Genomic DNA, 16,215 nt, shown 5'->3' with positions numbered 1-16,215 from the left:
CCTGGGTCACCTTCAAGGTCAGTCTCACGGCGTTGCAGTCCTCGCGCAGCGGGTTCAGCTTCAGTGTCTCCCCAAGGTTGCTGCAGCCGGACACTTGGTGCTGGGTCTCACAGCAGACACATACCTCTACACTGTCGAACTTGATCTGGACAGGGGAACACAGATGGAGCTCAAGGTTAGAATTTGGCATGTGGTTCCTAACAATGAGGAACACAGGACAAGCATCCTATCTCATTTTCTTTACATAATAAAGTCAAGATGAATTTTTTAACAGACAAAACACACCAGAAATACCATTAGGAATTATTTAAATTCCTATTTTCAAAAGCAATCAATAAAAAAATAAATTTGAAGAAATCTAAGCTTTAAAGTTAGGGTTTCCCAGGTAAAGAACCCATCTGCCAATGCAGGAAACGTGTGTTCAATCCCTGGGTCGGGAAGATTCCCCTGAAGGAGGAAATGGCAACCCAGTCCAGTATTCTTGCCTGAAGAATCCCATTGATAGAGGAGCCTGGTGGGCCACAGTCCATAGGGTTGCAAAGAGTCAGACACAACTGAAGCGACTTACCACACGTGCGCTCACATAGTAGAGATTAAAAGAATATGGGTAGCTCTACAGCCATAAATTTGAAACTCTAGAGGACACAGATAATTTCCTAGCAAAATACAAGCTACGATACCTAGTCCATAAGTAAACCTAAAGATCAATAACCATAAAAGAGATTAGAAAGTCCAAAATGGTATCTCAGGCTGAGTTTGCTCTGACCTTTAATAAAAAGATAATTCCTATGTTTTAAAACAATTTCAGAGCAAGAGACAAAGAAGAAAATACCACAGTTACCTTATAAAGCTAGTTTAAAATTACCCACAATTCTGAAAAGGAAAAACAAAAGCTCCCCACTCCTACCACAAACCAAAAGGTCAGCTTCTCCTTTCAAAAATGAAAATATTCTAAGCAAAACAGTGGCTCCTTGAATCCAAAGCGGTATTAAAGGACTTATATTCCACTGCTGTACTAAAAAAGTACTCTTGAATGCAAACTATACAGCCCAAGTCTAAATGCCTTAAACAAGAAAGGGAATTTATAGATTCATAAAACAAGAGTCCAGGGTATGGAATTCAGGCATGGTGGCAAGCAGGTACTGAAATGTTCTCAGTACTTTCTCAGTCTCCACCTGCCCTTTCCTTAGGGTTGGCTGTGTGCTCAGAAGGAATCTCCTAAAAATACGTCCAAAAGCTGGAAGCTTAGCAGCCTTAGTGGTCAGTGTGTGTGTTCTAAATGCTACAGCCCCAGGCCTGGCTGGCCGTGCAGCACAAGGGAGATAGAAAAACTTAGTTCTGTTAAACATCATGTATTTACTTGTTCCCAAAACCTAGGTTACCCTGAAAAAATATCCAAGTTTCATTTTAGAAATAGGATTCTGGAACAGTGGTAAATCAATCAAGAAAATTTGTTCCAGGGACAAATCAAAGGAGGAAAATCATACTATCTTATAAATAGATCTCAAAAAACCAGTGCATCAAATTTAGCAGGCATTCATGGTAAAAACTCTCAGTCACTTTTAAGAATAGGAGAAAATGACTTAAATCTGATAAAGCTTTTTACCCAGCAAATATCAAAAGCAAATACTATTTAAAAAATATTTATTTATTTGTTTTGAAGGGCTGCACTGGGCTTTTGTTGCTGTGCACAGGCTTCCTTCGGTAGTTGTGGTACATAGGCTTAGCTGCCCCACAGCATGTGGAATCTTCCCGGACCAGAGATCGAACCTGTGTCACCTGCATTGGCAGGTGGATTAACCACTGGACCACCAGGGAAACCCACAAATACCATTTTAACTGGAGAAATATGAAGGCAATTCCACTAAGATCAGGAATGACACAAAGTTATCCACACCCATGGCCACAATTCTGCACTGTTTTAGGAGCGCTTGCTAATTTAAAGATAAGAAATGACTGCAAACTGTGTAAATACTGGAGAAGATAGAACTGTCTTTCCAAATGTGATTGAATATCTAAAAACAATCTAAGAGACTATACTAAAAATGATGGGAATTAAGAGTATTTGTTCAAAGAAAACCCAGAAGAAATGCCCCCATGTAAGTGATTTAAACGACCATGAAGGCACGACTTTCTGAGTCTGCTTGTGAGTCTATCCACAACTCTACTCTTTTTCCATCTAACAAACACTTTACTTGTTTCACTAAAGAGTATTTGTTGCATTGTTTATAATAAATATGATACTGTGCTGTGCTTAGTCGCTCAGTCCTGTCTGACTCTCTGTGACCCATGGGCTGTAGCCCACCAGGCTCCTCTGTCCGTGGGGATTCTCCAGGCAAGAATATTGGAGTGGGTTGCCATGCCGTCCTCTGGGGGATCTTCCCAACCCAGGGATCAAACCCAGGTCTCCTGCATTGCAGGTGGATTCTTACCGTCTGAGTCACCAGGGAAGACCAAGAATGCTGGAGTGGGTAGCCTGACCCTTCTCCAGGGGATCTTCCCAACCCAGGAATTGAACCGGGGGCTCCTGCATTGCAGGCAGATTCTTCACCAGCTGAGCTACCCAGGAAGCCCAAATATGATACTAGTAACAACCAATTAAAAATAAAAATGGCAAAAATATTCTATTTAAAGTAATGATAACAAATAAAATATAAGAGATTAAACATGGAAATTTAATGACCTATGTGAAGTTATGTATAAAACGCTATTAAATGGCAAAAACTCAAGTACAGGAAATGTGGGTCATTCTATCTGGCACCCATAACACGGAGCCCTCCTCCCAGACTGGAGAATCTCTTTGTGAATCTTCCACTTTCCCCAAAAAGGCTTCCCCAGCCAGCAGGCCAGAGAGAGGGCAGGCAGGTGTCTCAAGCTCCACCTGTGGGACATGATACATCTACAGGGCATTCTAAGTGGGAGTTTGAGGCGTGCACTGAACCGGCTCCACCCCGGCTTTGTAAGTAGCAGACATGAACCACTTCCAGAAGGGCAGGAGCTGGGCTCTGGGGGCAGTGTCCAGAGCCCATGGTCAGCACGGTCAGCCACAGGGCTGATGACAGGGTGACTCCCAACAGCAGCTCCTCAGTGTTATTTGGAACACTGCTCCTTTCCTGGCTTTGTAGCCCCCAAATCTCATTTCTGGTCATCCTGAAGACTGAGCTTTAGGGGGTCCTATAATAACTCCTTCAGATGGATAACAACTCCAGTTGTTTCTTCGAAACTCAGAACTGGGACTGACACATACGGCCTGAATCCATGGAGGGCACAGTTGGCTCCCACGTGGAAATCTGTGACACTTCCGAAATGCTGGTCCTTGCCAGAGACACACAGATGGCTCAGCTGGTGAAGAATCTGCCTGCAGTGCAGGAGCCCCCGGTTCGATTCCTGGGTTAGGAAGATCCCCTGGAGAAGAAAATGGCAACCCACTACAGTATTCTTGCCTCAAGAATCTCATGGACAGAGGAGCCTGGTGGACTACAGTCCATGGGGTCGCAAAGAGTTGGACACAACTGAGCACTCACCCACTCTGGAATCGAAGCTGAGTCTCAAGGGGGTGGATGTGCAAAAGTGTTTTAAAGACTATTTGGAACAATAAACATTCAAGAATTAAGCCCCCAAATTGGGAAAGAACGATAACGGGAGAAGTGGATGTCTTAATAGACATAAAGCTCAGCTGAGGACACCTAGGTGGCTTGAAATAGTTGCCATCTCTTTCAGATGCTCAACTGGACTGAGGTCCCTGGTCTCCTTCACCCATTGGTGACTCTGGTAAAGATTCCAAGACCTGGAGAGAAAAGTCTAGTTGGAACAGCTTGGCTGAGCACCGATAATGCACACATCAGGGCGGAGGTAAGCTGCCCCCAAGAACACAGGACAAATATCCTTCCAAAAGCTGCTCTGGCTTAGAGTCCAATCAACCCATAAAAGTAAGCCATAGGGTCTTCCCTGGTGGTCCATGGCTGAGGATCTGCCTGCGAATCAGGGGACACAGGTTCAATCCCTGGTGAGGGAACTAAACTCCTACATCCTTTGGGACAACTAAGCCTGCAAGCCACAACTACTGAAGCCCATGCACACTCTAGAGCTGTGCTCCCCAACAAGAGAAGCCACTGCAATGAAAAGCCTGCACACCACAACTAGAGAGTAGCCTCTGTTTGCTGAAACTAGAGAAAGCCTAGGCAGCAACAATGCAGCCATAAATAAGTAAATAAATAAATTTAAAATGAAGCCATAAGGAAGGCACCAAGCGGGTGTCTTCCTCTCCTTCCCGTGGAAACATACAGGCCTTGAGCTCCCCCTGAAGCTGGCACCTGCCACAACCCTCAAGCAGGGGTCAGCGCCTGGGGCTCCACTGAGTCCTTGAGCTCTTAGCACCGGGACAAAGTCTGGCTCTCCTGAGCAAGCCTGTGTCCCCACATCTCAAAAGCCTCGAGGAATGATTGCATATGACCACGGCCCCACCTTGGCATTGACACTGAGGCTGCTAACATAAACGGCTACACAGCTTTCTGGGGAGGGAGAAGGGAGAGACTGGGCTTGTGGGTGAGGGGGGAGAAGGATGGTTCAGTACATCGAGTGACCCGTTATCAACCCCAGGGGATGGACGCTGACATTAATCTTATCCTTCCGTTACTTCACTGAGGCTGTGATTAATTCTGAGACAAATTCTGGAAGCCTTCTGATGAGGTCCCTGACCTCGGCGTCTCGGTGTGCGGGGGCTGGCAGATTTATCTCAGGATGTCCCTCCGTGCTTGGGTCACTGGGACCCATATGACAGAGCTTTGCGGTGATTTTGCATGAATCTCTTTGCAGCATTGAAAAGCCAGGCTGGCCCCCCATCCCCCTAATTTATGGCCCGTCAGCCTGACAGGGAGGAGAAAGGGCCCAATGGAAAGGGAGGGCCCAATGGAAAGGGAGGGCCCAGGGGCCCGTGTGTGCGATGCTCCAGCCATGCCCAGCCTGACACTGAGTGGGGTGGGGGTCCTCAAGGCTGGGTTTGACCAGTTTTCCTCCAGCACCTGTGGCTTCAAACAGGCCAGGACCCTGAAAGTTCCCACTAGGCTTGTTCTTCTGTTGTTGTTCAGTAGCTAAGTCATGTCTGATTCTCTGCGACTCCATTGACTGCAGCATGCCAGGCTTCCCTGTCCTTCACTTTCTACAGGAGTTTGCTCAAACTGGTGTCCATTGAGTCAGTGATGCCATCCAACCACATCATCCTCTGTTGTCTCCTTCTCCTCCTGCCGTCAATTTTTCCCAGCATCAAGGTCTTTTCCAATGACTTGGCTCTTCGCACCAGATGGCCAAAGTACTTGAGCTTCAGCTTCAGTCCTTGAGATCTTCCCAATTCATTACAATTTAAATTTCTGTCTTTAAACTGCCAGATTTTTTGTCCTCATATTGCTTTCATGATGCTGCTTTCCTCTGTCAAGGAAGCTTGACAGTGATGGTGGACCAATTTTTCTGAATCCCACTTTGCACATAATTAAGTGCACTGGAACACAGGCGTGCTGCTGATGACAGCAAAATGCTGCTCTGTTCTCCGGTTCTCATTGCACTTTAGAATATGCATCACAGGGTCAATGGGGAACATCTACCAACAAAATTTCCTTAAAACCCAAAGTCTGTTGAGGATCTAAGGTTGTGTGTTTTTAAAAATTGTATGTGTGTATAAAACATCTAAGGCAAACAATATCTAATTCCAGAAGATAGAACTTTTATTATAAAAATCATACAATTAAGCTTTTAAACCTTCCCTGACCTTTCAGGGAAAACTAGGACCTGCTTTTTATTCAGATCATCAGACACTGCACCTTTATTTCGCTCTTGATTTCATCACAGTCTATCTGTTTGCTAATTTAGCTGTTGTCTCTGCAACAGATGCTCAAATTATTTGTAGAATAATAAATCTAACAGAGGGCACAGACTTTACATTTTTCATCACATGAGTGCCACTGTGAGAGAGACAGGCAGAGAGAGACAGAAACAGAAAGACAGAGAGAGATAGAGAGTGACAGAGACAGGGAGAGACAGAGAGAAAGACAGAGACAGAGAGACAGAGAAAGAGACAGAGATAGAGAGTGACAGAGACAGAGACAGAAATGGAGACAGACAGGGAGAGACAGAAAGAGATAGAGAAACAGATAGAGATAGAGAGGGGGAGAGAGAGAGACAGAAGCAGAGAAAAAGAGACAAAGAGGCAGACAGAGAGAGAAGGAGAGAGCACTAATCTACAAGTGGAGAATCTGAAGGGGCCATTGTAACCTTCCTGTCAGGGAGCCAGTTGTCCCCATAGGACATGGCAACAATTTCTGCCATCCTAGGAATCTCTACAAGATCTTTTTGTTCAAATGACACTTTCAAGGGCGGCAGAAGTTGATAAATTATGAATGTTCACAGCAACCTCCCTGCTGATCAGGGAAACGAGGCTGCTGGTCTTGAGATGTTCCCACCACAGGAGAGGCCTGGAGCCAGCTGGACCGTGGGGGTGGGGACTTCATCTCCTCCCTGCCTTTTGTTAACAATGCAGAAGTGTGTTTTGGGGGCCAGACTCTGAGAAGTCATTAGTTAGCACTGTAATCAACGCAGAGCCCGACTTGGCCTGCAGAAGCAGAGAGAGGGCAGAACACGGTTAACAGGAACACAAGGCACATTTAGCATTTCTGTTCCGCAGAGACCCAAGTGAGGATGTTTGGAATAACAGAAACATCATCAAGAACTAAAATGAGGTTCTGGGGCCAAATTAACTCAGGAAATAGTGGTTTAGAAAATGAAACAGGGGCTTCGCTGGTGGCTCAGTGGTAAGGAGTCTACCTGCCAGTGCAGGAGACATGGGTTCAATCCCTGGTCTGGGAAGATCCCACATGCCATGGAGCAACTAAGCCCATGCACCACAACTACTGAGCCTGTGCTCTAGAGCCTGTGCTCTGCAACAAGAGAAATTGCAGCAGTGAGAAGCCCGTCCACTGTAACCAGAGAATAGCCCCTATTCGCAGAAACTAGAGAAAGCCCACACAGCAGCGAAGGCCCAGCACAACCAAATTAAATCAATAAATTATATTAAAAAAAAAAACAACCAAAACTGAAATGGCCTCTCTCGTGCGTGGCTTCTCAGCCTGTCAATCTTCCCCTGCTTGTCACCACCACATGGGAGGGGACCAGGGACCCGGGTTGCCTGTATTCCTGTCCTCCCCCGCCTCACCTCCCTCCTTCTTTCTAAAATAACATCCATCACATCGTCCACACCAAACGTTCCCAAGAGCCACCGGGAGAAAAGGGGGAGGAGAAGTGGAGGGGCTGCCCTCCCTCCTGGGCCCCAGCTGTGGGGGCAACCACAGGGCAGTGGGGCTCCCCCAGGCTCAGCACCCCCCCACCCTGGGATTGCTGTGTTTCCAGAAACAAATGCCTGTCAGCTTATGTTGGTTCATTCTTTGCGCGTAACGAACCATCCATCAAGAAGAGCATTTTCATTGTTTCCTGGTCTCTAGTCCAACATAAGGGTATGTGACCTTCAGTGGTGACCTTCAGTTACGAAGAAGTCCTGCTCAGAGCGCCACCGTGCTTCTCTGGGTGAAACTGGAAGCCCCCCTCAGCACCAGAGCCCCAGTGAGTCCTTAAGGAATGACTTCTGCTCATTGTTTCAGTGGTATGAACACACCAGAGACAGGGGTAGAGATAAAATATCTTATCTTCAGGGGGTAGATAAGAACCAAGATGGGAGGACGTGAGCAGGGCACCTGGACACTGATGTTTTCAAATTTCTTTTTAATCTTGGGGTAGGGACAAGGGGGAGAGGAGACTCACCTAGTGTGAGGGTGAAATTGGGGAACGGCACATAAGAATTTCAGTTCCTGGCTTTGCTTGAAGTTTCCCAGGGTTCCCAAGGCTCCTGGGTCCTAGGCTGGAGTGAGGTTGCTTCTGGCTTCGCCCTCAGTCGCTGGGGGTGGGGGATGTGTTTTCCCCTTTCTGTGAGGTGAGGGGCCCTCCCCTCTGCTCTCCATCTGCTACAGCCAGACTCCTCACCTGGCACCTTGGTGCCCACGCCCTTGGTCTCGGCGAGCTTGCTGCTTTGACAGTGGGCATCTCACGGGCTCTGGGGGATGCAGTTACCAGAGTGACTGGTGCTACCGTCAGATGAGTCACTAACACTCTCGAGAATCGGCCAGTTTCAAGCACTGTTTTTCCTTCTAGAGAGCACGCTTCTAGCAGATATTGGTGTCATTCTTGTTTTGTGGCTCAGTCGTGTCCAACTTTTTGCAATCCCATTGGCTGCAGCACACTAGGCTTCCTTGTCCTTCACCATCTTTGCTCAAACTCATGTCCATTGAGTCAGTGATACCATCCAACTATCTCATCCTCCGTCACCCCCATCTCCTCCTGCCCTCACCCTTTCCCAGCATCAGGGTCTTTTCCAATGACTCGGCTCTTTGCATTAGGTGACCACAGTATTGGAGTTTCAATTCAGCAGCAGTCCTTCCAATGAATATTCAGGGTTGATTTCCTTTAGGATTGACTGGTTTGATCTCCTTGCTGTCCAAGGGACTCTCAAGAGTCTTCTCCAGCACCACAGTTTGAAAGCATCAATTCTAGCAGATATTAGAGGTTTGCTAACTGCGACACTGGCTGAGCTGGCTTGGCTGCAGCAGGTGCCCCTGGGGCCAGGGTGAGGAGTGGGGGACGGAAGGGTCACCTGGGAAGCCGGCCCTGGAGCACATGGACTTCAGCTCCCTGCCAGGCCAACCCCCTCCATCCGAGGGCATATGCTCTGGAGATGGTGTGGCTGACAGCACTGGGGAGGATGCTGGAGGGGGTTCATCACAGCTGATGCCTGCCCCTCCCAGCTCCCTTCCTGCCCTGTTCCCTGACACACATGCAGCCCCAGCTCAGAAGACAGAAGGGTCCACACAGGAGAAGCAGCTTACATTGTGTTGATACTTGGGGGTCTCCTGAGGAGTGCTTGGTGATGGATCAGGGTCCCCGTTGTCAGGACAGACACGGTTAAGCTCCCGGGAAATGCAGCAGACTTGAGGGGTCTGCTGAGGAGGCAGGTCTTGGGAGGCAGGGCAGTGAATCAATCTTGCCCATGGCTTTCACTCAGATCTAAGTATAGGAATGAGGCAACATGATCCAGAGGTGGCTGGAGACTGGAGGGATGTGAAAAGGTCCCCGAGTGTCCCAGCCATGAAGTCACATGAACAGAACCACGAGAGGACAGTGCCAGGCAGGTGTCAAGTCCAGCGGGAAGAAATCCCTGGGTCTGAGTCCTTCCAAGTCCACGGAGACTAGGGGCACACAGCCAGGGCTGAGATAGCCAGCTCTATGCACTGCACGCCCCTGGGCTTCCTGCTCTCAAACTCTGGTTACCCTTAGACCTGGTCTCTGCTGCTCCCACCCCAGAAGCCCCCACACCTGCTCCCCAGCATCACTCAGGCCCCAGCCCACCTGTCACCTGCTCAGAGAAGACTGGGCTACCTCCACACACCAGACTGCTCCTTTTCTTGTAGTCCTTCCTGTTACCTGTCTCTTCTGTTTGCTCCTCTGTCACCTACCTCTCTGCCTATAACATGAGCCACACAGAGGATACAGAGCCAGGATGAATTTGACTTGTCATAGCACCCAGGACATTTCAGACATGGGGCTCTGCTTCTGTGTTTCTGTGAAAATATATCATCCAACGAATGTAAGAGGAAACAGACACAGGACAGGTGAGTATTTATATGGAACTACTGTTGGCTGGGCTTCCCTGATGCCTCAGTGGTAAAGAATCTACCTGTCAGTGCAGGAGATGTGGGTTCAATCCCTGGGTCAGGAAGACCACCTGGAGAAGGAAGTGGCAATCTACTTCAGTATTCTTGCCTGGGAAATCCCATGGATAGAGGAGCCTGGCGGGCTATAGACCATGAGGTCACAAATGAATCAGATACAACTTAGTGATACAACAACAACTGTTGGCTTACTTTAAACATATCAGTTCTTGTTTTGCTGAGAATGTCTTCTTTGCTGGGGAACTTTGGGATTTGGACTTGACTTTCAAATTGCTGTGTTAGCCATGACATCCGTTTGCTGATGATAATGACAAATTCACATGCAGATGAACTAAAAGAGAATTGTGTTACTATAGAGGGGACAATTCTGTGTCATCATGACAAACTGCACAGAACAATCCAATACCAAATTTCCTGTGAAGCCAAGAGAGGCTGAGACTCTTCTTGACCCATGATCAGTAGAATAAAATCTACAGCTCTCGGCAACAATGGAAACCTGGAAGGAGATTGTGGCCGAGGAGACCCTGAGTGGACCTGTGTACTTTCAGCTAAGTTTTCTTTCATCTTTAAAGCCAGGCATTTCCAACAACCCCAGCCGAACGCCGCATCCTCTCCTCATTTACTATTCATCATGATGAAGCTGAATCAGGGTTGCCCTGGTTACAGTGGAGCTCCTCTGAGGTCTGTGGCTTCGTAATTAGTGTTGGCTTGGTTACTGGGTGCTTTCAATTTTGAGATTAGAGTGCTGGTAATAAATGCGGCTACAAGCATCATGAAAAAATTCTAACACGCTCTGGAAAGAATAAGATAGTCATAGAATCAAGGCCCTCCTCCAAAATGGACCATTGAGGATCTCAAGCTGTGGTCCTGACAAACCTAGCAATGAGAAATAAAATGGTAGAGGCTTCCCAGGTGGCTCAGTAGTAAAGAATCCACCTGCCAATGCAGAGACATGGGTTTGATCCCTGAGCGGGAAGATCCCTTGGAGGGATGGCAACCCACTGCAGTATTCTTGCCTGGAGAATTCCATGGAGAGAGGAGCCTGGTAGGCTGCAGTCCATGGAGTCACAAAAGAGTTGGACATGACTGAGAGACTGAGCATGCAACAATAACAGAAACTTTTTACACACTGCTATATTTAAAATGGATAACCACAAAGAACTACTGTATAGCACATGGAACTCTGCTCAATGTTATGTGCCAGACTGGATGGGGTGTGGGGGGTTGGGGGAGAATGGATACATGTATGTGTATGGCTGAGTCCCTTTGCTGTCCACCTGAAACTATCACAACATTGTTAACTGGCTATACCACAATACAAAATGTTTCCGATGTTAAAAAAAATTAAAGAAGTAAGAAAAAATAAAAAAACAATAACTGAATCATGAAACTATTAATTAGATGACTTCAGCTAAATGAATTGGGCTGTCACACACAGAATGTTAAGTCTGCTATCAAGACCCTGCTTGGACCAGCATTCAGTAAATGTTCTTTGAGTCCCTGCCATGACCTCATTCTGGACCCCAGGAGAAGGAGGAGTCCTGGGGAGCTTGGAGGACTGGCAGAAGGGAGGATGACAAGGGATGTGGCCTAAGAACAAGGGTTTCCATAAAAGAAGAGAGGGTGGTGCCCTGAGCAGGCAAGAAGCAGATTGGACAGTCATAACTCAGTCTGGTCCCTGTGCAGAGGCCCAGCACTCTTACCAGGCTGAGATAAGGGTACCTGGCTGCAGGAATTCAAAGTGTCTGTGAGCATCTGTGGACAGGTGTCCTGCGTCTGAAGCCTGGTTTTTAAGTTGCCTGGAGTTGAGGTGGGTCCGCTGCCAGGGGGTGAAAGGGATGAAGGGCACATTTACGGTGAGAGGGTCTGAGATGCTATCCCCATCCCTACACTTGTAAGGGACATGCAAGGTGTGAGGGGCTCTAGGATTTGTTTGTGCCCCAAGTGGTCGGTCCTTAGAAGAGCTAAGAGAACCCTAAGCAGCTGGATCTGTAGGGGAGGTCCCGGGGAGGATCTCAGACCTCAGCAGCTAGTGCCAGCCAGGCTTACAGCAGGGTGGGCCAGGGGCCAGCACAGAGCAAGCGCCACCCCTCCCACTTCCACTTCCACTGCTGTGATGCTCAGTCTGGGCCCCAGACCCAGATGCTACCAGAGATGGAAAAGGAAAAGATGGAGAGGGGAGAAGTGCTAAATACGTCCTGGAATGAGGTAACATTAACCCTGGAGAGACTGTTCTCACCTGATAAGAGACCAATATCACAATTCAGTGATAAGGGTCATGTTTATTTTTCCTACATCAGGGGACACAGGCCAAGTCAAAGGGAGGTATAAAAAATGAAGAATATGTTTCTACAGTTCTGAGGCACCCTGTAAAAATGTCAACACACCACATAAAATATAGGTCAACAGGATTGAGACCAAACATCATTCATAAGCATAAATATAAATAGGCTAAACTTACCAATTAAGGGAAACAGAGCTCTTTAAAACATTAAGCTATATGAAATCAGCCAGACACAAAAACACACATATTGTATGATTTTACTCCTGTGAGGTCCCTAGAGGTGTCAAAATCTCAGAGGCAGAAAGTAGATGGTGTTTTCCATGGACTGGGGGAGAGGGGAGGGGGGGAATTAGTGTTTAGTGGGACAGTTTCTGTTTGGGAAGATGAAAAAGTTATGGAAACGGATGGTGGTGACAGCTGCACAACAGTGTAAATGTACTTAATGCCACTGAATTTCATGATTACAAATAGTTAAAATCGTACATGTTATGTTATGTGTATTTTATCACAATAGAAAAAAAAAAGGAGGAAAAAGACTTCTACCTCTATAAGCTGATTAAAATGCCACTTAATTATTAACTCATATGTGTCATCAAGAAAAAGAAAATCAAGATGAGATGTTCTCCCCACACCTACACTCGTAAGGGACCTGTGGGATGTAAGTGGTCCTAGAATTTATTATCACTGTTACCACTGATATAATAGATAAAACTTTTCTTATAGAGAAATATAAGCTTTTAAAAATATTAAACAATATTTATGGAAGAATACTAAGAACTGTTTTAGCCCACCAGGTTCCTAAGTCCATGGGATTCTCCAGGCAAGAATACTGGAGTGGGTTGCCATATCCTACTCCAGGGGATCTTCCTGACCGAGGGATCGAACCTACGTCTCCTGTGGTTCCTGCACTCAGGCAGATTCTTTACTGTTGAACCACCAAATTTCCTATTTATACTCATGGCTTTAAAATTGATTCAAAGCCCAAAGAGACCACAAACAGAAAAAAATGCAAGATCTGCTAAATAACTAAATATCCTTCAAATATCAGCAGCCCCAGACAATTTGGTGAATCTTTTCAAAGAGTCATGGAACAGATGGTCCTCTTGGCCTTTATATCATTGTATGTGTGTTAGTCACTCAGTCATGTCTGACTCTTTGCGACCCCATGGACTGTAGTCTGCCAGGTTTCTGTGTCCATGGGATTCTCCAGGCAAGAATACAGGAGTGGGTTGCCATGCCCTCTTCCAGGGGATCTTCCCAATCCAGGAATAGAACCTATGACTCCTGTGTCTCCTGCATTGGCAGGTGAATTCTTTACCAAGAGCCCACCTGGGAAGCCCTGGACTCTGCTGACATTAAAATTATGGTAAGGGAATAATATGAACTCCACACATACAAATTTGACAATTTAAATGAGAAGAATCAACTTATTAAAAATCACAAACTACCACAACTCACCCAACAGGAAACAGGCAATTTGAATAGCCTTATACTATTAAGGAAATTATTTTTATAATTTTAAATCTCCCCCAAAAGAAATCTCCAAGCCTAGATGGTCTCACTAGAAAATTCTATCAAATGCTTAAAGAAGAATCAATACCAATTCTAAATAATTTCTTCCAGAAAGAAGAAAAATGTTCATGTGTGTTGCTCATTTTCTAGTTGACTTCTTTGTTCAGTGTCGAGATTTCTTCATATACTCTAGATACTAGCCCTTTTTCAGATATGCTGCTGCATATTTATTTCTCCAAAGTGTATATACGGATGGCAATGAAACACATGAAAAGAGGTTTAACATCATTTGCATCAGGAAAATGCAAAATGAAACCATGACATATCATTACACATCTCTGAGTCAAGTTATATGTTATCTTAGCACTTAAAACAGACTTACAAAATTGATTTGCAAAAATTTAGCGGAGAGAAAAATCAATGCAACAAATGTTAGAATATAATCACTACTAAAGACATCTAAAACAGTGCTACACTAATATACTATTAGTAACTGATTTGCTAGTAGAACCAATATTGATTTGGGAGAATTTTAAAAAAATGAATCATCATGAATTCCTTAGATAACGCTAAAATATCAGAATAAACCCAAGGATACAGTAAAATTATTTTTTAAATCACTTTCATGTAAAATCAAAGTCCATGACCTTTATCAAATGGCTTGCCTTTTATTACTCACCAACTGACAGCCTTCCAGGGAGTTGACAAGCTGAGCGTTCTGACAGGAAAGGATTGAACCAGCCAAATTCAGCATCACACACACTGCCGAGAGCAGCATGAAAAAGGTTATCTGGAAACAAACCAGACAGGAAATTGATCATTTACTTGGAGAGATCAGAGGAAAAATTATTTGGCTTTCAAAAAACTTTCAGACCATCAAATAATCACATGAATAACATTTCTATGTTTCTAAGAAAAGCATTATTTGTTAAAAATTTTAAAATCATATTACCTTAAATGAAATAGAAAAGGTAGTGTCTGAAAAGCCATAGCCAGCAACCATGATTTTATTTGAAATATACAAATATTTTAGAAGCTAAACTTGAAAATACTATACATTCCATAGTCTCAACACAGTGTTATTGATACTTACTCTCAAAAATAACCAGTGATATATAAATTACTAAAGAAAAGCAAGTGATAGAAGTGTACTTATTAGAAAGTCTATGTCTTTTAACTTTTATCATGGAAAATTTCATACACATGTAAAACCAAAGAAAATAGTATAATGGACCCCACCCACATAATCATCACCCAGCATCAGGGATGATTAATCCAGTCACCGTCAGTTTTATCATTTACACTCTCTCCCCTCCAAATTATTTTGTAGCAAATACTGGACAGTATATGACTTCATCCTTAAATATTTCAGTGTATATTTCTAAAATAATAAAACTTTTTGAAAACATAAAATGCTGCCATCACGTCTATGATAATAATGCATTAATATATTTACAGTTCACACTTAATTGTTTCAACCTTTCTTCATATTTTGTTTGAATCAGGTTACACAAGATTCAAAGGAGTTCCATTCAGTGAAACTGGTGGCTCTGAATTTTAGATATTTTTAAATTAATGTGCTTTTCCTTCCACTATGGGCTTTTTCTTCCTTGAAATCTGTTTACTAATCCTATAAAGTTTTCTATAGCCTACACTTTGCTTGTCTCCTATCACTTAATGTTTCTCCATCTTCTGTAAATTTTGTAATTTCATGGATAGATCCAGAGGTTGATCAAATTCAGACTAACAGAAGGTAAATAATATCTCTCGGTGATCTTAGCAGCCGTTTAAAAAACTTTATTTAAATTTATTTTTATTTGGAGGGTAATTGCTTTACAATGTTGTGTTGGTTTCTGCTGCACAACAGTGTGAATCAGCCATAAGTATACACATACCCCCTCCCTCTTGAACCTTCTTCCCCCTCATCCCACCCCTCTAGATCATCACAGAGCACTAGGTTGAGTTCCCTGTGTCATACAGCAATTTCCCATTAGCTATCTATTTTACACATGGTAGTATATATATCAATGCTACTCTTTCGATTCATCCCACCTTCTCTTTCACCCATTGTGTCCACAAGTCTGTTCCCTACATCTGTGTCACCATTCCTTAGCAGTCATATTTCAGGATTGCTTAGGTCCATTCATTTATTAGGGTTTCCAAATTAGTGCTAGTCTAAAGCCATCATTTCTACTCTCTTTATTCGTGGAAATCAAGATACAGAAGGAGACTCTTCCTCATCAACTGTTTGCCCTAAAGTATAGGTTCATATAGGGAAAGGATGCATGTTAGATTCTTTCCATTCATCTTCCAGATTTCAAAATAATCAGCTGATATGTTGCCAGACTTGCAAAATAAACTCAAGCCTATGTGGTTAGTTAATACTCTTGCCATACTTAAATCTAATGAAACAAAACTTAAAAAAATATGATCAAGAAGGGGTAGAGTATCATGAAAATTTGTAAAATACTTTGAAACGGGGGGAAAAAATACTGGATCCTGTCTAGTGCACCTTTCTGAGTTGCCTGTTCTTGCTGTCTGTTTTACAACTCAGTAAGATGCAGAATGTTCGTGCTAATGCAACGATTTTTGACAACAGAAATATAACTGAATTTTGTCTGGTGGAATGTAATGATTATCCTTCCATGGATGCTG

The 16,215-nt window shown here is 44.5% G+C and overlaps 1 protein-coding gene across 5 annotated transcripts in view; it reads right to left on the bottom strand.

Moving 5' to 3' along the window:
• Positions 1-16,215, bottom strand: part of ENTREP2 (endosomal transmembrane epsin interactor 2) — a 225,767-nt gene that overhangs the window by 38,928 nt on the left and 170,624 nt on the right. For 4 of the 5 annotated variants that reach the window (XM_081546643.1, XM_081546640.1, XM_081546641.1 and 1 more), the window contains 2 exons: positions 14,240-14,350; positions 11-145 (listed from right to left, as the gene is read on the bottom strand). In XM_081546643.1, the coding sequence (XP_081402769.1) occupies positions 11-145; positions 14,240-14,350 (246 nt within the window). The remainder of the gene's footprint in view (positions 1-10; positions 146-14,239; positions 14,351-16,215) is intronic. The other variant, XM_081546644.1, reaches the window with a different exon arrangement.

This window comes from Giraffa tippelskirchi, chromosome 12, assembly GCF_054371585.1.
Source record: "Giraffa tippelskirchi isolate mGirTip1 chromosome 12, T2T-mGirTip1v1.2.pri, whole genome shotgun sequence".
In the NCBI taxonomy this organism is placed as follows: domain Eukaryota; kingdom Metazoa; phylum Chordata; class Mammalia; order Artiodactyla; family Giraffidae; genus Giraffa; species Giraffa tippelskirchi.
This window is presented reverse-complemented; position numbering and strand designations above follow the sequence as displayed.